Source organism: Caloenas nicobarica, chromosome 14 (genome assembly GCF_036013445.1).
Source record: "Caloenas nicobarica isolate bCalNic1 chromosome 14, bCalNic1.hap1, whole genome shotgun sequence".
NCBI classification, from domain to species: Eukaryota; Metazoa; Chordata; class Aves; order Columbiformes; family Columbidae; genus Caloenas; species Caloenas nicobarica.
The window spans coordinates 4227419-4252609 of NC_088258.1; the positions used below are offsets into that span (position 1 = coordinate 4227419).

The 25191-nt window shown below is 42.8% G+C and overlaps 1 protein-coding gene across 3 annotated transcripts in view; it reads right to left on the reverse strand.

The window, feature by feature from the left end:
• Positions 1-25191, reverse strand: part of SDK1 (sidekick cell adhesion molecule 1) — a 387985-nt gene that overhangs the window by 51782 nt on the left and 311012 nt on the right. For all 3 annotated transcript variants that reach the window (XM_065644569.1, XM_065644568.1, XM_065644570.1), the window contains exons 28-33: positions 23715-23813; positions 15294-15488; positions 10996-11197; positions 8881-8984; positions 7028-7098; positions 463-598 (exon numbers count right to left, since the gene is read on the reverse strand). In XM_065644569.1, the coding sequence (XP_065500641.1) occupies positions 463-598; positions 7028-7098; positions 8881-8984; positions 10996-11197; positions 15294-15488; positions 23715-23813 (807 nt within the window). The remainder of the gene's footprint in view (positions 1-462; positions 599-7027; positions 7099-8880; positions 8985-10995; positions 11198-15293; positions 15489-23714; positions 23814-25191) is intronic.

The following is a 25191-nucleotide window of genomic DNA, read 5'->3' on the forward strand; positions in this document are numbered from 1 at the left end:
TTAAAAACTCTATTTCAAATTTCCCCTCAGCTGTTTTCTTATACTGCAAAAAGAAAAACAAAATGTCAATTATAACAACTACTAAAAATTAGCAAGAAAGAAAAAGGTTCCCAGCTGAGGAAAATGAAGTCCCTGTCTTTTTTTTTTTTTTTTTCCTGATGGCAGAACAAAGTATATCAGGGTAATCATGAAATGGAGGTAGCAGAAAGCAGGAAATCAGAGGGTACATGGGGGACGGAACATCAATTCAAGCACAGATTAGAGTGCACCATTACAAGTGATGCTGATCAGAGTTATTAGCATTTTTCAGCATCTTCACCCTGATTGTGTAAAAGCTAAATTATCTCCAGCACTCTTAGACACAATTGTGCGTTATTTCCACGGGGCAAGAGGGCACACAGTGTCTGGTATAATGACAGATTTCTATTCTGGGATATTATAGGCTCCAAAACATAGGCTTACGTGTGAGCTCTGCTCTTAAAGCCGAAGGGTTCTGGATGGTTTTGGATTCTTTTCCAGATCCAGTGTCGTAATCCAGCTCCCTATAGTAGATGCGGTATCCCAACAGCAAGCCGTTTAGACTCTCAGTTTTGGGTGGCTGAAAAACATTCACATGAAGAACAGGCTTGTTAAGATGGGCATTGTGACAAATATCCGCCACCACAGGCAGTAGGTGACATCGGTCCTGTGCGAGGGGACGCAGTGCTCTCTGGTGAAAATTGCCATTGATAATATACAGGGTCAAAGGCTGTGTGATTTGAAAAAAACACAAGTTAAAGGCAACTTTGATGACTTCACTGTGGCAATTACAAAAGGCTCTTTATTTAAAAATTAACACCTGGTGCACTACTAAGAACTAAGCTCCTTTCCTTCTTGGTCCACAAAAACTTCTGTGTGATAATCATTCTAAACAAACATGTCCCTGAAAATGCATGTTGCTGGCTACCAACAGTGGAACAGCAAACCAGTATTTCGCTTCTGAGATGAAGAGAAAGAAATAATTTTGTCAAAGACAGAATTTCTTTAGCAGCTGTTTCCCTTGGGGATTGTTCATAGAACATTCTTCATTTGGCATTATTTTATTGAAAGACTGATGAGAAAATAGCAATGGTGTATTCTGGCTTTAATTAGAAAGATGAAAATAGGTCTAGCAGCTCACAGAGGCATTTGGAGAAAAGTCATTGTATGACGGATTCTGGTGTGTCGCGTATGTCCAGTCCCACAGGCAAACCCAGGCCTCTGTGGTATGTATGGCCATTGGGCTGGCTCAAATACAAGGTTTTTTCCTTCTCCAACATGCTGGAAGATGCTCAAAGACATAATACCTCAGCAAGGATTCTTCCGCAGCCCCTCACAACTTCCTTCAGATACAGATATACAGCCAGTAGCCAAATGAAAAGGAGATTTTTGTCTGAATGGCTTGCTTAAATAAAGACAAGCAAATGGATTCTTCATGTTTAGGAAAAAAATTGCTTTCATGAGTCTAATACAGGCTAAGAACTGCAGAGAAGAAAAGATGCCCTGAGCCACTTATCTTCTAAAGATTCTTGGACTGAAATTTAAGGGGCTGAAAGTATAAATGAAAAGGATTTTAACGATGATCTTGCCTTTAATCCAGAAAGATCCCTAGCAGTCTTGAGAACTTTACTAAGGAAAACCTTCTGTCCATTGTGGAAAAATTAACCGCTGGTGTGAAACGCTGTCACAATAGAAGGTAATAATACCACATGTAATTTTAACAGAATCACAGAATCACAGAATCACAGAATGTTAGGGATTGGAAGGGACCTCAAAAGATCATCTAGTCCAATCCCCCTGCCAGAGCAGGAAAACTTAGGTGAGGTTACACAGGAAGGCGTCCAGGCGGGTTTTGAATGTCTCCAGAGAAGGAGAATCCACAACCCCCCTGGGCAGCCTGTTCCAGTGTTCCGTCACCCTCACTGAGAAGAAGTTTCTTCTCACATTTAAGTGGAACCTCTTGTGTTCCAGCTTGGACCCATTACCCCTTGTCTTACTGTTGGTTGTCACCGAGAAGAGCCTGGCTCCATCCTCGTGACACCCACCCTTTATATATTTATAAACATTAATGAGGTCACCCCTCAGTCTCCTCTTCTCCAAGCTAAAGAGACCCAGCTCCCTCAGCCTTTCCTCATAAGGGAGATGCTCCACTCCCTTAATCATCTTTGTGGCCCTGCGCTGGACTCTCTCCAGCAGTTCCCTGTCCTTCTTGAACTGAGGGGCCCAGAACTGGACACAATATTCCAGATGAGGTCTCACCAGGGCAGAGTAGAGGGGAAGGAGAACCTCTCTCGACCTACTAACCACCCCCCTTCTAATACACCCCAGGATGCCATTGGCCTTCTTGGCCACAAGGGCACAGTGCTGGCTCATGGTCATCCTGCTGTCCACCAGGACCCCCAGGTCCCTTTCCCCTACACTGCTCTCTAATAGGTCATTCCCCAACCTGTACTGGAACCTGGGGTTGTTCCTGCCCAGATGCAAGACTCTACATTTCCCCTTGTTATATTTCATTAAATTTTTCCCCGCCCAACTCTCTAGCCTGTCCAGGTCTCGCTGGATGGCAGCACAGCCCTCTGGCGTGTCAGCCACTCCTCCCAGCTTGGTGTCATCAGCAAACTTGCTGATAGTACACTCAATTCCCTCATCCAAGTCATTGATGAATATATTGAACAGTATTGGTCCCAGAAAGGAAGGAAGGAAGTAAGAATGTTTTTACAGGAAAGGAGAAAGATATTTGCTAATAACCTAACATTCTGCATCCAGAAATGACAAGAATTTTCCATTATTTCATTATGACGGTAAGAGAACAGAGAGGGCGGCCCTGTCTCGGTACAACGGGCTTCGCTCTGAGTGAGGGCTGAGGAATGAAGTAGAAAGATTGCAGTTTATGGAAACCAAAACAGAAAATCACATCAACCAGAGTACAGGAAAGATACACAGCTACCAGGAAAAGGAGCAGAAACTGCTCCTGCAAGAAGCCACTGCCTTCTGCAGTTGTCCTGCCCAGAGTCTGCTGGAAACGATCCAAATAGTCCCAAGATATCGCTGTACTTGCTCTGCATGGCTGGAGAACCTCATCCATCATTGTTTCATGCTCATTATTGTCCTCCATCCTTTGGAGAAGCTCTGACCGCCTTTCACTCTCATTTAGCATCTGCATTTCAGAATGATCTAGAAACACAGGCCTGTGAGGGATCTCAGGAATCACCAGGACTAGGCCCTCAGGACTGCAGAAAATCAGCTGCTTCGAGTTCTTTTCACAAACAGAGCAACCTCCACCAGACAACAAGCTGATTTTTCTGCTTCCCAATATTCCTATTGGAAAGCTGCTTCAAACCTTACTACCTGGAGAGTTAGAAACCTTCATTTAATTTCTAATCTAAATAATTCATAGCTAGCTTATAACCATTTGCTCCTGTGCTAACATTGCCTTTTGGGTTAAATTGTTCTCCCTACGGGGTGCTTACGCCCGTGTTGTATTTTAAAAAGGGCAATCATGTTCCTTCTCAGACTCCGTTTTACAAGGCAAATACATCAACCTCTTGTACAATCGTCTTTCCTGGTCTCAGACTGAGCCTCTCGTTCAAGAGACCCAGCAAACAGACTAAACAAAGCGACAGCCTTCCCCAGGGCCGCCTGTTTACAAGGTTGTTTGTGGACCAGCTGAAATGTTCTCCTCCACAATGTGGATGAGATATGGTTTACTGGCAATTCCTGGCACATCTATCAGGATCTTTTTACTTCTTTTCCAATCTTCTGACTGTCCTTTTTTGTTTTCTATGTGACAGTGAAGTTGCTTTAGCTGTGATGGTGCCCTAGCAGAGAAGGGCTCCACATCATCACAGAATCACAGAATGTTAGGGATTGGAAGGGACCTCGAAAGATCATCTAGTCCAATCCCCCTGCCAGGGCAGGAACACCTAGGTGAGGTTACACAGGAAGGCGTCCAGGCGGGTTTTGAATGTCTCCAGAGAAGGAGAATCCACAACCTCCCTGGGCAGCCTGGTCCAGTGTTCTGTCACCCTCACTGAGAAGAAGTTTCTTCTCAAATTTAAGTGGAACCTCTTGTGTTCCAGCTTGAACCCACTACCCCTTGTCTTACTGTTGGTCGTCAGCGAGAAGAGCCTGGCTCCATCCTCGTGACACCCACCCTTTATATATTTATAAACATTGATGAGGTCACCCCTCAGTCTCCTCTTCTCCAAGCTAAAGAGACCCAGCTCCTCAGCCTTTCCTCATAAGGGAGATGCTCCACTCCCTTCATCATCTTTGTGGCCCTGCGCTGGACTCTCTCCAGCAGTTCCCTGTCCTTCTGGAACTGAGGGGCCCAGAACTGGACACAATATTCCAGATGAGGTCTCACCAGGGCAGAGTAGAGGGGAAGGAGAACCTCTCTGGACCTACTAACCACCCCCCTTCTAATCCACCCCAGGATGCCATTGGCCTTCTTGGCCGCAAGGGCCCAGCGCTGGCAGTGTCCTTGCCTCCCTCTGGCCTGGCAGGGAGGAATCACAAGGCAAAGCATGAGAACAGGGTCCCGCACCAAGATATTAATAATTCTTGAGTGCATCACCACAAAGCAGGAGAGAGGCGGCAAGAAAACAAAGCCTGTCCAGCATGGAAATAAACTTCACGCAGTGGAAAAAAAAAATACTGTGAACATTACATGGATTTGTATTTCAGTTAATTACTAGCTAGAAGGAAGATGTCAGTGTCTTTTCCTGTTTTAACTATTAATAATTTTACTTTTAACTAAAAAACCAGTTGAGATGGAATATCCTACAGAATCTTGAAAGGAAAACACTGTTGAAGCTAAGAAAGAGAGTATTACTCTCTGCTCTGACATGTAACTGCCTAATATTTAATTAAGATAAAGCTTAATTCCTCATTGTGGTACAAAACTGATTTGTTGATAGGAAATGTTGTGTTCTTACACTTTCATGTGATTCTCCATTTTTTTCTTTCCTTTAAATTTAGGACAGGAAAGCTCAGAAAATAAATGGCTTGAAAACTGTCTTTCTCCTTGCCATGGAAATGATGATTCTTTCCTGAAAAGGGTACTCTGCTAAAAGGTCAGGTCTTCCCCTTCCTATCTGTCTTTCATGGACAAAACTCTGCTTTTGACGTAATGGATTATTTAGAATTTTGTAGGAAGGCCTGAGGGATATGCTGAAATAGGTAAAATGATTATGAGTGGCAGCCCGTAACGTTGTACAGAAGCAAGAGAAACATTTTTGTGCTGTTTAAAAATGAAAAAAAAAAAAAGACTAGAATGTAAGTTTGAATAATTGTTATCTCCAAGGTAGAGGCAGAACAGTGCATGATCCCGATGTTAACTGTAACATCGTCTAGAACATTTGAAGTAACCTTGCATTATTGATACAACAGACCTCGATGGAAATGACTTATTTTCTTCCTACTTTAAATTTAAAAATAATGGACTGATTGGACCAAGCAGCTGAAAGCACAGACAGTGCATCTAGAGTTTGTTTTGTGAATTATTAACACGACTCAAAGTTAAAAATTTAGCTTCGCTTGGAAATCTACTCTCCCATTTAGCTTGACTGCTGTTTTCAGTTTACATTGTTTCTTAGACACTGCCGTGAAACTTCCTCTTAATTGGAGGCTATTGTGGGACTTGAAGATTTTTGTTTATTTGAAAAATATAGTACGGCTGAATTACTAGGACCTATTAATATACATGTAGTAATGACATATAATCGCCCACAACTCCCTTGAGACGGCTTTGGCACAACAGCCCCATTTCATTTTCATGAAATAAAAAGCATCCAATTACCTAAACAACCACCTATTTCACATTAACTACACACCAATAATCAGTCAATTGGGGAATGTTTATTTCTGTGGTACATCATGCCTCACATCTTCTTTGTCCTCTCTTTGTATACCCTTTTTTCTTCACTGTGGGCTATATTTGTAGGTGGGGCGATAGATTTACATCTTTCCATAATTCGTTTGGTAAAACTGTTCAACATGTCTTCTATTTGTTCAACATGCTGTAAGCAATGATGTTATTCAGCATTATGCTGCGTGAACTTGGGCCAGCAACCCAGCAGTACAGCCAGACATATTTTTTAAAATGCTGCTGCAGAGCAATAAACAGACCCTCATACATATATATTTTTTTCCAAAAATGCAAGGAGCCCCATCTGTACTGTAAAGGCATATGTACATTTTTCACTGTAATGCAATCTGTCCAAAGTTATCCTTATTATGTGTGTGCGACGTTGTCTCGGGAGCAGGGTGGGCAGAGGCTTTCCAGGATAGGTTACGGATAACGTGCAGTACCCCACTGGGTTCCCTCTATTAATGCTCACTCTGCAAAAAGAAGCCTCAGGCACTGGGTCACAAAATGTTCCAGCATCTCCCAGGAGGCCGATACTGAAAGATAAAGGAATGCCTATATAAAATGCAGACTTGGCACAAATACTTTCACATCCAACTCAGAGACATTGCGGAGAGCTCAAAATTCCTTTCTGTTCTCTGAAGAAATCTCAATTTTGAGCCCTCACAGAGCCAAAAGGGCATGTGGAGTTCCTCAAAGGTATGAGCAGGATCTCAGGCACAGCATAAGCTTCTGATTGTTTGAGCTGCTGAAGGACGCAGTGTGCGATGCGAATGAAAGTGAGCTTTTGATTACCTGAACTTTACCAGGTCTGCACTCTGTTGAATATTTTCAATGTAAAGATGCATGTCTGTTGATATCAATAACAGGAGAATCTGCAGAAGTAATGATCTTGGGCATGGCTACAGAAACTCCTTTACCTTCTAAATTTTCTCTTATGCGGCACCAAGTAAAAACAACTGCCAGAAATTTCCATCCATTACCACAGTATATGCCTAGATCAGGAAAACAAGAAAGTAGTTGCAGTTCTTCAACTTTTATGCAATACTTCCAGCTCAGGAGAACATCCCTTGCAATGTCAACAAGCCAAAGCAAACAAAAACTTGTTTGAGAAACATCAACATCTTGCATTTTACCTACCTGCCACTGCACAAGGACAGATGAAGTGGTGTGGGGAGTTACCAACACAGAACTGGGTGGTTCCCCTGGAACTAAACAAGAAAAAAAATATAACCAAAGCAGTTATAGCAACAGGGTGGAAAATCGGCAGGTTCTCTTCATCGGGTTCTCTTTCTTCACTGCCGAAGAACATCTTCTATCCCAGCTACTATGTGGTGGGTCTCAAATGCAATGCGGTGGATATGAATATTGCAATCCAGGCAGAAGCCAGCCACTTCTCCTACATCCCTTGCTCTACCTGTGGCCTTGGCAACTTGAACAGGAGCACGAGAAAAGCTGAGGGCATAAATGTGGAGGAAGATGCAGCACGCCAGCCCCTCATAAACAACTGGATATATGTTTGAAAGGAAATTCAACCAGCATTAAACCAGCTGCATGTGTGCAAACCTCTCCCAACTTTTCCACGGTATTTTTGCCACAGCTGGGGCAAGCTTACCTTATTTTTAGGAGCCTGTGTCACACAGTCACAGATTATTTTAGTTAGGACAGCTTGATTTACCACGGGTTAACCCATTCCTGTGCCCATGGCCTACAGCACATACACACACAGGTTATAGCAGCTCAAATACGAGGAAGCAAAGGCTTATCAGGAGCTCACAGCCCTCCACAGCGCAATGCTCTGGTGGCAGCACCAGGCTTGCTCAGCAGAATAAATGTTCAGTTTGTTAAGGAGTTGAGAAGCTTCTACAGTGTTTCCCTGTTGTACTGTGAGGAGGCCAAGCACAAGTCTGGATTCACTGTCGCGAAACTCAAAGAGAACTGAAAATAAAATTTTAAATTCCGAAACAGCAAGTCAGTGCTGCCTCATTAGTACCGGTTACAGCCTGCACCGGTACGGCAGCCGCTGCTCAGGAAGATGGAGAGTCAGGATGTTTTCCAAAGGCTGCTAGGCAGATTATTCGAGTATTATATGGGTTCTTGTTTAACATAGGATACTCCTGAGCTCTGTCTTATCTTTTTCTGATTTCAAGATCACGTTCTTTAAATATTCCTTTGCAAAATAATTTCCCACTTTTATATCTCAATGTCGTATTTAACTAGCCATTCCTTGAGCTGTATGAAACACTGGCTAATTCCTAGTCCCCTATATATAGAATCATATATGTATACATATATATATATATATATATGTATCTCAGTACTACCACGTTTCCCAGGCTAAGGATAAATATTGCTGCTCTTTTAAACTTTGCAGAGTTCTTTTCTCCATTCAAGACATCAGAGCTACTTCTGCATTCAGGCATCGACTTTATACAATCAAGGAATTAGAAGCTGATCTCTAAGGCTAAAAATAAAAGCCTTGTCAATGTCATTCACAGTTTATTAGCCCTGATCTGCAGGATTAAATGTTCATGTATCCAGGAGCTTCATACTCTTTCTTACTTACACCTCAACAATTTTGCCATATTGCAGATGTGGATTGTGAGTGAAAACAATTGAAGAAACTTCTTCAAATGTATGCACGGTTCTACATTTATTTTTAATGATCTCTTGTAAATTATTCAATTTCTGCAAAGATAATGGTTAGTGCAGAGTTTGGAAGCCAATCAAACAGAGTTTAATTCCATTTTGAGACTCCTGAAAGTATGATTCATTATCAGAGGGCACCGCAGGACACTTAAGGCTGCCTGTTATTAATTCAGCCACATCTCATTACTACCTGTATCAATCTCCTGTGAACAAAACTGCATTGGCTGTAGACTTTTCACACCACAGTCCCAGTGGAGAACACCTTGCAGCAGCTCTAGCAAACCCAGGAGCACCGAGGAGCGCCCATTGACGGCGATGCCCCCGCCGTGCTGCTTCTTGCTTACCGTCCTGCAGAGTTGTCACCGCCTCTGTCTCCGCACTGAAGTCACTGTCCCCAATGTCGTTGGTTGCTTTCACTCGCAGTTTGTAAGAGGTGAATGGGTTCAAGCTGTGGAATGTAAGAAGTAAGGCTGAGGGATGGAATCTCCCCACACCATCGTATCTTGCCTCAGAACAGGTATCTACAGAGAACCTGCCCTTTGGCAACCAAAGTCCTGGAGCAGTTTGTCTCTTCTCCACGTCATCTTTTCTTCACAGCCTCCCCCAGCTTCCTCATGGCATGGGGGTGTTTGCACCATTGCTGCCATCAGCATCTTCTCAGATTTGCATTGGCCTGAGCTCCTGAAAACACGCACGGATTCACAGCTGAGTAGGGCTCCAGAAAACAGCCTTTAAGTTGCAGTTTACGGAGCAGCCTACGACTGGAGCTTGTTGGAGAGGACAAGATGTGCTGCCAAGACTTGTAAGGCTATGCAAAACCTGGCTTTCCAGGTGCTTTGCCTGAGAAAACCTCCAAACAGGTCCATGGGTCAGCTCATCCTCAGTGCACAGATGGGGATGATTGGTAGAGAAGAGGCAGGTGACGTGTCCAGGGCCAGCCGGTGCCCAGCAGGCACTGGAATCCACATCACCAGCCTTCTGACTAATCCTCTAGACCATCCCGTTTGATCAGTGCGTTTTCTTCCTAGTGAACTTTAAATTAATGCTATTACCTGGATTATTTAATAAAGACAGTAACGACAGGTTCCTTGCAGCTCTTTTATCTATGCAGAGCTTTAAGATATGCAAAGAGTGATTTCCAGCTGACATAACCTTCACAAAGATTCTTCTGTCTTGGCTTGGCAGGGGAAGGTCTGGGGGAGGCTGCATTGTGAGTCACAGACAGAGGCTAGAAATGCAGAGCTATAAGTTACAGGGGATTTAGCTAATTAATTGGTAGTGTCTAGCCATCAGCTGGCAGATGTAACACTGACTACAAACCCAAGTTACTTGTAAGGAATGATTAAACATCAAGGGATAATGCATTCTGATGGGCAGCACTCTCACATCACACATGTGCTGCTCCTCTGGACTTCCACAGGAAAAAGCTTTTAGCATGCGGGAGAAGAAATCTTTCAGTAGTGCCACCCTATTAGGGCATCGTTACTCACCCACAGCAACTTGAATAATTTCAATCATCTTTCTTGATCTTTTATTTTCAGTAATGCCAATGTCAAGTCTAAATGACATGGTTGGTTTCCTTGGTTTTACAGGTTTTGACTAGAAAGATACCGGGTATAATTCAGGGTGGGTATAAAACCTCCAAAGTCAATGAATTTGACCTATATTTGTATCTATAATTGTCAAGTTTTCTTTTTTATGCAGAGTTAGATGAAAGGATAGCAATATAGCTGTATCTTCTGGCACATGACCAGTGAGCTGCCATATACCATAGCCACTGATGTTTTTATAACAGACCTGAAAAATCCGTGTCTGAGTGCTTTGGACACTTGATTCTCCAAAAGCTCACAGCCTTTTAGAAATAATCTGATTTGTACTAGTCGGTCAATAGAGGAAATGGACAGCAAAACAAGTACCTTCTCATAGACATTCAATTGCTTTTGCAGATGTTACAAGGACTTTAATTACAACAGCATCGCTGAGGTTATAATGAAGCCTGAACGAAGTTTAAACATTCTGATGATATCTATAAACTTCAGTATGGAAAACACAGATAAAAATAGTTCCCATTTCATCTGGAAAAGCTTATATAGAGATAATTGCAATGCAGTACTGAGAGTGGATTTTAACATCAGTCACCACAGAAAGGATTTTTAACTAGTTGTGTTTTACAGACTATTATGTAGCTGCATATGGTTTAGCCCACGTAGTATTATCTACCGTGCTGAGCTTTCAGGAAGGGCTTCAAAAACATGCATTGCAATCCAACTTTAATTAGATTCATTGCATGACCTTCAGCAAATCTCTCAAGTGCTGTTCAAAACAGCATCTCTAAAATGGGTGCAGTGACCCTCACTTAACCTCTCTACCCCAAAAAGACTGAGATGCTTCCTTTGGTTTCCTAACTTTGGAAGTGGAAAGTGTGGAAATTTCGAAGCTAGCCCGGGATCATATGGTACCTTTCAATAATGCAGGATGTTGCCTCGTGGCTGATGGAAGAGGAGTAGGTTTGCCAGCCTCCATTTGGCAGTTCTCGCACTTGTACTGTGAAATATCGTATTGGCGAAGATCCATCACTTCCAGGGACCCACTTCAACAGCAGACTCCGTGATGATACATCACTCTGGGGGGTCATCAGCTGCCTGGGAGGTGCCGGTCTTTCTGCAATGAAACCATAATTTCAGAGGACATTCAAGCTAACATAAAATGTGACAGCCCGATTGGACTTTCATAGCGGTGGTGCCACAGGAGACTGAACACTTGGGCTTGCCCCATGAAGTTCACAAGCCACCCAATTCCTTAACCTACTGCAAACCTACAGCAGCAGTAAAACTGGTTCTGATCTCCCTGGTGCAGAAGGTCACCATTGAATATACACTTTCTTAGCAACAGGCCTCAGATTTCAGGGGGTCTTAGCCTGGCAGGTTAAGGAAGAATCATTAGGACCAGTAGCCAAGCAAACCAAGGAAGTCTTCAAAGAAACTCAACAGTACTTCCAGCTGAAATTGCTCTTGTCTAGTTCACTTTTTAACCCGTGCTTACACTATTGGTACCACAGGACTACGTTCTCCCCATGCTACGTAGCATCCTCTTCCCCCAGCTGCTCCCCAGCTGAGGCATGAAGAAGAGGAAGGGATGAAGCTGGAACAGGCTGGTGTGTAGCAGAGTCCAAGAGCACAACTTACAGTCAATGATGAATTCCAGCACCAGTTCTCTCTGGCAAGGAACCAAGAACCATCAGCAGCTCCTGCTGCTGCTGCTTCCAAACCCCAGCCCAGAGACAGTGCGGAGCTGGGGTTTGAGCTCCTGCTGCACTTCACTTCCAGACCTTCCCAGTTCTTCCCTTCATACTCAATAACCTTGAACCTGCAAAGTCAAACCAGCCAGAGCTGATGCTGAGGGAGATCTCTCCAGAGTAATTAACCATACACCTTTTAGATGAGGCAGGGAATGGTAATGCCGGTGTAAGCATGCCAGTCCCCAACCGTTTCAATATAGATCTCCTTTCCCATCACCACATCTCTGCACACCATCGATTTCAATAGAGAAACTCTATAGAGTGAGGAATAATTGTTTAATTGTTTATCATGAAGATTATTGATTCTGATTAAAATGTGTGGCATGTAATAAAGCAGAAATTGATTGGAGACACCGCAGTGACTTGCTTTTGAGAAGCAATTCAATTCAACTTCATCAGCACCTGTTTCCATAAACACACCTCCGCCTGCCCAATTCCTCACAGCTCCGTATGGTGAACACTCCATTTCCTTGCCATTCCCTAAAACCATTTCCTGTATGTTTTGGCATTTCTCTGCAGCAGGCTCTTGCTGACATCAGTGCCCAAAGATTTGTAAGCTATTAGCTGGAGGAAGCCCTCGGTGCCAGCAGCCTGCAAGCCGGAGTACAATGCAAAAGGTCAATGCCTTACACTGACAGGCTGAGACAGGTATTCAGGGTTATTCTATCAGAGGAAACGAGTGTCGTGCAGAGATTTAATACTCTCTGCTGATAAGCTTTCACCAGCTTGCAGTTTTGGGCAGGTCAGATCTTGCACTCAGTCTCCTGTGATTGGGTTTCCTTCTGCTGCTAATGGGAGATCTTAAAATCTCCTGGATTGCAATACATGCTTCCTGACTGTTTGTATAAAACCATTAGTATAGAGAGTTTATTTATGGGAGTTTAGCCAAAAGCAAATGCTAAGGTGAGCTGTGCAGGAATGTAAGGCCAGGCCATATGACTCAATGGACTACTTCTAATTTCTCACTAGATTTACATTTTCTGACTCAGTTCTGCCCTGTTCACTGGTGTTGACTATTCTGAAGGGTATCATACCACCATGTAGATTCAAAGAAGGACCTCTGGAGAATATAGCTACAATATAACTTGGGATCTATAAATCACAGGTATCACTGTAAAATGTCATGATGTATATTAGGATTATCCAAGGAATTTAAAAGGACAAGAGTGACTGATTTGGTTAATTTTCATGGGAATTTTTGTGCCTGCCTACCTTAGTAACAAGGACTAAAGGGATATTAAATGCATGTTTTAGTAATGGAGTGAAATATCTTTTCACTCTAGAATATTCATTGCCATGTATACAAGGTTGTAGTTTCTATGTTGTTGTGTTTTTTTATTTATTTACTTGTTAGCAGAATAGTTGCACTGGATAAATTTCTTTATTATTTCCTCGTATCAATCTTGCTGATGTGAGATTACACATTCTTCTCTCTACACTTTACATATGGGATCACTTCATTTAACTCTCAGTGCCTTGGGGCTCGGTTCCATAACATGCATAGCGACACAGCAGAGCCATCCATCAAAAAGAGAAAGGGTTCGTTTTATACTCTGACTTGTCTATTCAGGATAACCCTAAAGCATTGATGGCAACAATGGATCACTGTTCCTGCAGTGGAGCTGGGAGTTCTGCCTTGAGCTATTGTGCATCCAACAACAGCTTGTGCACAGTCTGGGAAGCCTGAGCACATTTTATTGAAAAGCAGAGGCTCCGAGCTTCCGAGTATTCACTTTATTGGGCATGGTGGGTTTTTTTAAAAACTTCCACATGTTGGACTTCAAACTTCCACTTTGACAGCAGTCAGACAGGGATGGAAGAAACCTTGAGCTGATAAATCTCCTTGATGGATGGTATCTTCAGCAGAGGCACTTTAAGTTTCCTAATACAGCTCTAGAGGTTTGTTCTCTGAGGACTGTTGTGCACTGGGAAGGCTGCACATGACCTGGAGAGCTACACCAGGGGGAATTTCAACATCAACCAGACAGGCCAGAAGTAGCTGAAATGCGCCCCGCAGGTCCTTGCTGCTGGTGGTTGAACATCAGGCGAATGTCCTCTCTTCTTAGAGGTGTCACAGGAAAATAATAAGGAAGACATTGTAGGCAAATAGCATGGAAAATCCTTAAACTTGCACTAAATGATTCGCAAGGTGTAGAAAGGACTTAAACCAAAAGATTGTTTAGCAGGCACATTTTAAGAACTAAAAGTAAATATAATTGGTTGTATTATAGTGCAAGACTTGGACAAGAGCCAAGACCAGGCACACAAGCACAGGCAAAAGTGAAGTGCAAACAACAGTTGAAAGATGTCTATGGTGGTCTGCCCTAATTACCTGAAGTGTGCTTCTCCCTGAACTGTGATTTTTATAAGTCACAGAAGCTGCATGGCTCTAACTTTTGAGAGAGAAGTTTCGGTAAAGATCAATATCCAGACAGCACAATGGGTCAGAGCGACATGTGGCACAAAATCCAGGGATGCGCAAAGGAGTGATGCTGATAAAGTTACCCTGGCTAGTTTTGACTTTGCCACCTCTAGAGACCAGATATGTGCTTTGCAGTGGAACATGGCAGATGGCACAAGACCAGAGGAAAACCCACACTCCTGTTCTCTACCGAAATATTATTTTTAGCTCTGAATAAAAAAAAAAAAATAAAACAACTTCATGCACAAGTAGAAAATACAATTTTTCTAACTGGCAGCTCCAGAGATCTGTTCTAAGGCTGGAGAATTGAGCAGTTACTTGAGCCAAAGCATTACAAACAAGCAACAATGCAGAGCAGATTCTGTAACACCTTATATGTCTTTCACATTTAGATAGCTTTGGTATCTAAGCATTTGGTTTTATTTATACACATGTAACTCCTGTTTTCTTCAAGTAGGTTCCCTACAGAAAATAATTTGATTGGAGATTCAGAATGCAAATAATCATTTTACGGCTGATGCAAGAAGCAGAAAAATTCTGGGCAATCCAGATGCAAACACTCTGCTCAAGCGTGTGGCAGCGAAAGGCCAGAGTAATTACTAACACGTTAGGTCAGGACTGAGGTACAATGGAGGAGCCGTGGAGAAATCCTGCAACATCGGTGCCTCTCATTTTGCATTCTCTGATCAATACAATTCATCCATCACTTACTTTCTTAAGATTGCAATCTTTCTAGAAAACGAGAGAGCAGAAAAAAAAGATCTGACTGCAGAAGGAGGCTGCATATGGCCAATATAGCAACTGATGGAAAAATCAATCTCCAAGAGCCCGGCAGGTTAGAAGAACTGTGTCTCATAAAAGTCTGTCTTGCTCATCAGGTTTCTCAAATCATGATGTTGCTATGGTTTGGGGCAGGTTTATGGGGTGAGGAGGAGATGGCGTACAGGCCGTAGCCTGTTATTAAAATTCCCCTAAGTGCAGCACAGGCTCCAAGGCATGCAACAGAAAGTACCTCAACCTGTGGCTGCAAGCATTACCTCTTTTTTCTGTTGTGATCACGGTGGCTTCCAGAGGCTCCCCCCAGCCTTGCCTGGTCTTGGCAGACGTCCGAAAGATGTACGCTGACTCAGGGGTGAGATCTGTAGCTGTAAACTGCCTGACTGTCGAGCCAACCTCCACCGTCGTGAACTTGTTAGGGCTGCTGCTGGCCAGGCGGTAGGCAATCTGGTACCCTGAAATCACAGCATCAACAAGAGAGAGAGAAAGGGTTAGGATTTTTTTCTAGCAGGGATAAAAGAGCACCAAAACTATTAGTTTAATATAATTACTTGCTTATCTGAGACCAGAATAAAGTAGTTTACTACCTTCGGTGCTATAAAACTGCTATATGGCAGCCCTCACCCAGCCAGGCGCTGTACCTTACGAGGCAAATTACGCACGGTGACACACACAAGGGTCTACCAAATATTATCTGCCATGAAACTGCTTTCACTTTCCATCCTTCATACCAACAAGACAGAAAAACGGTTTAATCTTTCCTGAGCGTACCGGTACCTTTTTGAAAAGGCAAAGGAACAAACAGAGCCTGTGCAATTAATAGCACCCGCTTGAGCCAGTTCAAGACAATGCACTGTTTCAGCTTTCCCCCCCAGCAGACATGTACACCTGTATGCACACACGCTCACACGCTATCCTGTCCTCTCACAGTTTCAGCATTGGCTTAAACTGAAGTTTTTTCAGCTGCAGAGCAGCTGGGTTACTCAAACTGTGCAGCCTTCACGCTGCCCAAATAAAGGCTCGCTCCTGCTTTTTGCACTCGCCTTTTTCTCAGCTCTCCCACTCCCCTGTAACTGTACAGCAGATGCCAGAACTGCCAATAAAAGCCTCCTTCTTCTGTCACTCACCATCGCTGCCCTTGCCCACAGCCCAAGGAAGAAGCCTGCAAGCTGTGAGGTCCTGCTTCAACCACGCGGCACTTAATAATCAATTTTGTTGATGCCTGTAAGTGATAACCCCCATTCCAACCTGCCTGACAATTAGGAGTTCACGGTTTAGCCTGTATTATTAATGATCCAACTGTGCAAAGGAGGGTTTCCAGCGTTCTCACGCACCACTAGCAACAACTGTCCCCCAAAGAGGATCTGCCAAATGTTCAAATTCATTCTGTAAGCCCAGCAACTGAATCAGGCTCCCACTTCTGGAGCTCGACGGTAACTTTCAGTCCAGCTGCTGACTTCCAAAATCAATTAATACCAGAACTGGTGTGGGGCTTTATTGCCCAAACCGAATACAGTTGTACAATTAAACGCTTCATGGAGATACACAGGGCAGAGGGCAGCCAACAAACCCAAATCAAACCAGCTGAAAACAAAACAGTCATGACATGATTCTGCCAACCCTCTGCCCATCTTCCGAATGACAAAGGGGTCTGCAGCACCTGAGACCATCTCTTTCTCTCGGAATTAAGTCAGCTAGAGTCTGAACTCCCACCACATTTTGGCTGCAACAAGAACATGGGGAGTCAAACCTGGTGTGCTTCATTTGTGAAGGTCAGTGCATGAAAACCGAGATTTTTATCTTACCTGTGGCTATTAGACAAAATCGATGACATTTATTTCCCACTGTGAGCATACAATTGCCACATGCCCACTCACAGAAAAGGCACAAACAGAGTTCCCGCGTGCTCCTGACTCAATGCCACACTTGCGTGTGGTGCACGCTGTCCTGAACAAGTGCAATTTAATTGGGATACAGATGGTATTAATTTTGGTGGGCTGACTCCCACAGTGCTGTCGACAATGCACCAGCATTTTCCTGTCCTTTTTTCTTTGGCAGCTGCCAGGGGATGTGGGGCAAGAGCCATAGCTGCCTCGCATGGAACAAATTTGATTGCACAGACACCTCGACGAGCGACTCGGCTTTTCCCAGCACCTGTGGCTTCGGCCCGAGCTCCTGCAGGTTATGAATGGGTTTGGGTACAGATCCGATTCCCTGCAGTGCCTTAATGCACCCCGGGCATCCACGTTTGAAAATGGGCATCAGCAGCAAAAGGCTCCTGGGGCCCGAGGGGCTCAGCTTGAGCTGCCGGGGTCCCCCCACACCCCGCGGCAGCTGCTCTGTCGGGCATCTTCCTACAGCCACGTTTTCACAGCTGGGTGGAGAGCATTAGACCGCTAGATAAAAAGTAGCCTGATTTTTTCAGAGCTCCTGAGCATGCTTAGATCCCAGCGAAGTTTTAGGTTTTTACACTTTGAACATTTCATTTTTCCACCTTCAAACTACCTCCTTTCATCCATGTCACCAGCTCTCCCATTACTGGTCCAATATCTTTCACCAAAGTATTTCTGTATCTTTAGTACTACAGTATTTTGATCTTTTTTAAAGTCCACAGGAAGGCAGACAGTAACGGGGAGAAAAAACAGATACACTACGATCTTTTTTGTTTATACAGATGTGAAGAACGTGGGAGTGAAAACTCCAGTACAAGATCTCAACAAGGGGGAAAAATAGTAAAAGAAAAGCACAGAGGAAATTTTTACAGCAGTAGAAAAGATGAAGAAGCAACTAAGATGGCCAAAGAAGTTTGATAAAGGGACATAAGAGACAATAAGACCTGGAGGGAAACAGAGAATATTAAAAGAACAGAAAAGTTGACTTCTCTAGTTATTAAAAGATAAGTATGATATCTGGGACATATCCTTGTCAAGCAATTTCCTCTCTTTTCTAAACCTTTGTAAAATATAAAGAGTAGTTAAAATGTAAGGAGGAACGGAAAGATAACTATTTACTGCTGAATGGTGGTGCTCATGCTGGAAAGCCAGTTACAAACAGGCCCAGATCAGGCAAAGGGACACATACGTATCTAGGGCATTATAATAACTTACACAAGAATGGATCCTCGGCTAGTGTAAAAAACAACTTAGCCACGAAAAAGAAGAAATCACTTGTCGCAGCCTGCCTCTCTGACAGGCTCTGCAAACTCCCTTTCAATGCATCCCTGTGAAAAACAGTCTCGGCTCTCACTGTCCTCTCCTCCACCTGCCATGTTAGCTGACAGTCCGGGTAAATATCTAGTTTCCTGGATATCTCAGGCAGAGTTTACACAACCAGAGCTGTCACCTCTACATATTTCCTCAGAAACTCAACACTTCCCTCTAGTTTGATTCAAAGATACGTATCCAGCCTCTGCACCTGAACTCAGCTCACTCGTATTGCTACCTACAACCCACCTGAGAGATACCCAGTATCTTAATTTTGAGCCCCTACATCACCTTCTCCTATCAGACAGATTGGGACAGCCAGGATACCTGCTGGCATAACAAGCATCGCTTTTCTTTTTCTCCGAGCAACAGAGAACACGCAGTATTTAAACCACAGCTTGGATAATAATTAGGGCTAACACAAGATCAAAAAGATAAAATTCTTAAGTTGATGAATTTCAGCAACATGGGACGGGAGAAGACAGGAAATGTTAAGTGAAATCAAACGAGGCAAATCAATAGAGGTAAATGGAAAGTGTTCAAAGAGAAATTAATGTATGCTCGAGGGCTGTAAGAGGCAATAACTGCAATTGCTGCAGTGGAGGAACAAGGAAACTTCCTTTCCTTCCTAGATTACGACAATAAGATGCCGGAGATATCTTACATTTAGGAAAAAAAATAAAATCAAAGGTTACAAATAAATGCGGAATTTTTAAAAGGTGATCAGAGTAAACTTTTCTGGGAAAGGAATAACTTACCGAATATGAAGTATCTGGGTGGTCAATAGGAAGAATCCATATTGCTTTCTTAATTTTACTTTTCCCCATATAGCATTAGATCCCAAATAGCTTCTGCTATAGGGAGTTCTGCTGTTGACCAGGCCAAAAGAGCACAGAAAAATCCCTGAAAGAGCAACTCTTCACGAGTTTATTTATTCATTGAAACTAGGCTTATTTTTGCATTAGCATCTTTTAAAGTATTTTTTGCACAACTGCAAGCAGTTTCATGAGCTACGCTTTCTGAACTCAATAAAAGGCAACAATCTGAACTGCCTGTTAAATGTTAGGTCACTGCAGCACAACCAGTAGATTCCCCAAAGCAAACAGGCAGGAAGATGACGACACACCATGAATATAAAAAAGCTTTCAAGCTCATCACCATACAAAGCCCTTCAGAACTGACAGCACCCGCTCATGCAGGCCATGGTGCAGCAGAGATACAAACACTTATTAATTTGTCACAGAACTTAGGGAAAGCCAAATGATATTGGGAGGTTACGGTCTGCCTAGTGGAGCAGCAATCCAGTTTGTTGATTTTACTGCTTATCTGTTTAAGGGCCAGTGGGTGTGCAAATGCAGTCTAGGATCAAAATATGAATTTGCAAACATGGATTACATCCAATTTTGGTTCTAATTCTCAGTGGAGTTCTTACACTCTTTTGCAATAAGCTTCAGGTAAACGTCAAATAGAAGGACACCACAAGGAATACTAACCAGGGCCTGGAAGGATGCTGCTTGAGCTCTGGTGTTCAAAGGAAGCTCATAGCTACAAGAGCACATATGCACATTATTGTGTCATTTTTCTTTAATGGGATTTAAGGAACTAGGTTGGGTGCTTGCTGAACTAAGTGTGGGAAAGAAGAGAAAGCGAAGCCTCACATGGTTAGTGTAACATTCCCAAAAGGAGACATGGAAATATTTAGCAGTATTCCACAGTAAAATATTTAAACAAACAAACAAGTGGTTTTCCCTCTTGGTGCCTGCCAGTATTTCATCCTGCTAATCTCTCTCTGAAATGCTAGAACATGTTTTGATATAGATTACAAAAATGTTAGCTGCAAAGGTGCTTGTATACTCAGAGGACAAAGCTAGCAGAGCAGGAACATTAGTTCAAAGGCTCTGAATATAAGTTGCTCTTGCAAAGCAAGTATTTTTTTCTTTCCGAGCCCACTAGTGAATAGAAGGGCACCGTGCAAAATTTTAACTCCTTTTTTCCAGCAACTCTGCCTCAGTGCACTTGACTGTGGTGGTTACAATGGTGTTTTGATAGTTGATTACAGTTACGAGATTTAAAAGGTGTACAGGGGAAAAAAAATAAACCCGCAACCTTTACTTAGAATGCTATGCATGGGTTTTTATCTATTTTTGAAGCACTCCTCACTTCTTAGGAAAGATCACAGAAGTGCCCAGCATGAGTAATTTTTACTTTTTCTCTCTTACATCGGCAGCTAACTACTTCCTCCACAAAGCTCAATGTTTCTACTATCAAAAAAAATATAAAGGAGTGAGAACTGTTGAATAAAGACAATGGACTTCAAAGAGGTGGACTGGGGGAACTGGCAGGTAACACCCCCCGGGAAGGAATTCTAAGGGAAAAAAAAAGAATTCAGCTTAGCTGACAGATTTAAAAGAGACAAAAAAAAGGTTCAACTATCCCAATGCAGACAAAAGATGTTAAGAGGCCAATATGTTTGCATTCAGAGCCCACTAATGACCTGAAAATCAAAACCGAGTTGGATAAAAGTTGAAACAGGACACATGTCCGAGGGAGGGTATAAATAGACAGCACAAGCACATAGGGACAAAATCAGAATGGGCAAAGCGCAAAGTGAGTTAGAACTTAAAGGGCATCAAAAGAAATGAGAAAAATGTTATAAATACATTAGAAATTTGAGAGACAGAAGGAGGACAGGTCAACTCCTGGGAAGGAATGAAGAGCACAAGACAGGCGAGATAGAAGAGCACGGAAGGCTGATACCTCTCTTGCTTGATTTTCACACACAAAGTTGATGCTGACTAGATACTTAACACAAATTAAAACTGACAACAATATAAGTAGGGATGTAGGCTAGAATAGAGAACAGGTTAACAAATATTTAGTTAAGCGAGATGTAATCAAGTCAGAAAGGCCTGATGAAATTTGCCCTGCAGTGCTCATATAACTAGCTGGAGCCATCTCCAAATAATTAGTGATTATCTTCAAGAACTTGTGGAGGACAGGTGACATCCCAGAATACTACAGAAGGGCAAACAGAGTACCCTTATATTTTAAAACAGGGAAAGAAAAAACAGAGGAATTATGGACAAATCAAGCTAAAGTTCAATACCCAGAAAGATTCTGGAAAAAAATATGAGTCAATATATAAGCATCCATGAGGACAATAAAGTGCCAGGAACAGCCAATATGTATTTGTCTGGAGCAAATAATAAATATCAAATAATCTATTCTCCATTTTGACAGTGTAATTGGCCAGGTGGGAAGAGTAGATACGATCCACATTGACTTTAAGTAAGGCTTTAATATGGTGGCACACAGCCCAGTTAAAAGCAAACAAGAGAAACAGAATCCAAGAAAAATACTACGCATTTTGACTTGAATGCTTTAAAAAAAGAAGTCACGATGTTGTTATCAGTAGGTTGCTAACAAATTGGGAGAACATATTCAGTAAGGTCTCGTGAGAATAAGTCATGAGCCTGGTTCTGCTCAAAATTTTCATTAACGACCCGGCTGATGGAATTGCCAATCTACTTGCAAACTTCAAAAATAAAACCAAATTGTGAGTGGCTGTGAGCCATTTAGAGGACAAGAGTGTAATTTAAAGTGATCTTGATAATGAGGAGAGATGGTCTGGCATCAGTAAGATGAAATTCAATAAAGGCACCTGCAAATTATCACGCTTACAAAGAAAAAGCTTAATGTATGTATCTAAAAGAGGGACTGATTGACCTGGAAGTGCACTGCAGAAAAAGGGTAGGAATTAATAGTGGGTCATAGACCTACTTAGTTACAACATCAGTGTTACAAAAAGAGCCATGTCAGGACAGTATCAAGTATCCTGGGAAGTGTTACTGGAATTGGAATGTGCAAGATATCAGAGACAATATTCAACGCGCTAACCATGCCAAGCATTCTCTCCAGGACACCCTTCTCCTTCCCTTCCAGCCCTGCATTTGTTTGATTTTATCACCAATGTAGCGGCAATGAGTAAGAACAAGCTGAGAAGGGGATGTATTGCACAAAACATTGTGCAAAGACAAAATAAAAGAGAATTCCTACTCCACCAAGCTTGCAACTTCAGCAAATAAGGCTGACAAAGTGCAGCAATGTGAGACATCGGAACACAGTCGGGAGGGCAAAATCTCTTTTGTACTTTCTCATCATTTCTATCAAATGTTGTTTTTTATTTTTTCTCCTCCTTAACCACATCCTGTGATTCAAATCCCAATCTCTACTGAGAGCAAGTTCTAGGACACATAGTTCCTTAAAAAAAAGCAACAAATCAAACCCACAACATGACCTGGAAGCCAAACTTCTTTGAGCTGCAGCAAAACCCTGCATGGATCCATCGCTGACAGGTAACCGCTGCCAAGCTTCACGCAGATGCATTCTCGTGCTCAGAAAATCCCTGCAGCACCTGCCTTTGGATACCATTTTAGGATTTCTCTGCATCTTCAAGCATCGGGATCGCTTCAGGAAACTACACACCTGAGCAAACACTTGAGTTCTTAACTCAAGATTTAAATGCAATGCAAGACCAGCCCTTTATTTAACAGGATGCTCCCAACACAGTAGCATTTGATGTGGGCACCCTCCACCCAACAGTGACAGCTTAAGGAAATATTGCTAAAAGACTACAGGCAAGCCTGAACAATGGCAGTGAAATTAGAAGCAGAAAGGCCCGGCAGACTGAGAACTAAACGAAAACCAAAAGCTTTTGCTCCTGTTTTCAGAACTGAGAGACAAATCTTTATGTACCAGCTGGAACCACTGTAAAATGTGTTTAACATCAGCAGAAAACACAAAATTGCTGGGTAACTATTAGTTGCTTTAAGTTTGGAGGCAAGAATGGATTCTTACATTGTAAATGTCTTCACGTTTTAAGTACAAGTAGTGGCTGGTGTACATATTGCAAAGGCAACCAAGAGTTATGAGAGCAGGAAGGTAAGAAGGTTTTTCATGAATTCTTGTCGTGCCTTGTTGCCTCTATTTCACTTGATGAAAAGCCAAATATGAGTTAACTCCTTGCAACCTGCCAGACAATATTCTCCAAAGAAAGCAATAAAATGGAAGCGCACATGAAACCGAAATGTTGGGTGTGCGCAGCAAAGGTGAACTGGGGGAAAGAGGGGAAAATCCAGCTCTCGCTGCAGCTCTACAGGCAGGTTGCCCAACAGCCAAAGAGGTTACAATCCCAACCACAGATGGGAAGAGAGATGACAATTCAAACACAGAGCCATGAATGACATGGAATTCTGGCTTAGGAAAACACACACCATGGAGCCAGGAAGAATGTTCCTCCTCACCACAGGGTACCCTGTTTCTCACCTGACACAAACATATTTTCTTTTCTTTAGCCACAGATTTGCCTATGTGTTGTTTCTAATCCAGCAATGCAAGGGGAAGGAAAATCCAACAGCTTGAGCTCACTCTGGTCTCCCACCCTCTCCTCCCAGCCCTTGGTTTGCTGCTCCCTCTTACCCAGAATAATTCCATTGGGCTCCTCTGGCGGCTGCCAAACAATCCGTACAGATGTCAGCCTCACCTCGGGGAACACCAGCCTCACGGGCGGCCCGGGAGCTGGAAAGACAAACAGACATCACGCTAGCAAGCACTGCATGTCAGAGGAATTACAAGTTCCCCGCTCACCTTACACAGGAGGCGGCTCGAGCTGTACCTCACCAATAATAAATAGATTGTTAGAAGCACCTACGTACATAAATAATATAAATTTATTCTGAGGAATTCTGACCGTGGCCAAATGCGTCCAGCACGCACAGACACCAAACACGACGCAGAACCAATGCACCCTACAGTGTTTTACTGCACCTCCGAAATGCATTTAGCAGGATTCTCTGACCTCTGCCAGAGTTATCTCCCCGCAGCGTTGCGGGGAGCCCCGCCAGCCGTCCCCAACACCCCCAGGTAACTGTTAACACACTATCAAGCAAGTCACCGAGCTGCCTTTACAGAGAGTTATGTGTCAGCTTAATCTGCTTCCTACCTGTTGGAACTGAATAATCTCTCCTCTCTGTGTCATCAGCATCAGCTTTGAACTGCCTGATTTTACATGTGCATTTTAAACACTGAGGTCTGAGCAGGAGAACCTGAGGCAGGTGAGATGCACACTAATACAGACGGCTGGTGGCTGCACTGACCAGCGCAGGTTCGCGAGGTGAGGAGATGCTAATTCATACAATTAGCATCCGCGAAATTTCCCCTTCAGCACAAATTTCACCTGCATTACCCCTGATGATACTTTTTGATTAAGTTGAGCCCAGAGGAGACACAACATATTTACGTCAGGGGTAAGGAGATGGAAGAACAATTTCTATCATTTGCCAACATGCACTTAAGGAGGGAACTGTTATAATGGGGTTATCTAAAACAAACATTTAAAAATATTTCTCATTATAGTCCGATATGCACATTTCAGTGAGGGCTTTTTTGTTCCCTGCAAAGTTCTGCTAACAGTAATTTCTCCTTGTTTCCTTTCAAAGAAAAGTCAAGTCCCCACACAAGCAACGAACTGAGAAAACGGCTAAAAAGATGTCAGGGAGCTGTTGTCCGTGTTCCTGTCCCCGTCCCTGCATGCTCGTACTCCAAAAAATCTCATTTAAGCCAGAAGTCTGAATGTATTTTCAGCCCAACAAAATTACCTTAATGAATATGCTTGTAGAAAGCAATGTTTATGCCATTATTATTGAAAAGATTTTGACGAAAAAAAAAAAGAGAGACACTTTTTTGATCGTCTTCATTGGGATTAATAAACAGAAGCCTCTCACACTGATATTAACCTTCATTTAATACAGAAAAGGTAATGAAACTAAAAGTAACTTTAACATCCAAAAAAAACCCAAAACAAAAACCAAAAACTTTTTAAGAGTTGAACCTCATGTCTGTAAAACCCCAGCAGCAGGAATGTTCCCACCACACTGATGTGTTGGGTCCTTCAACA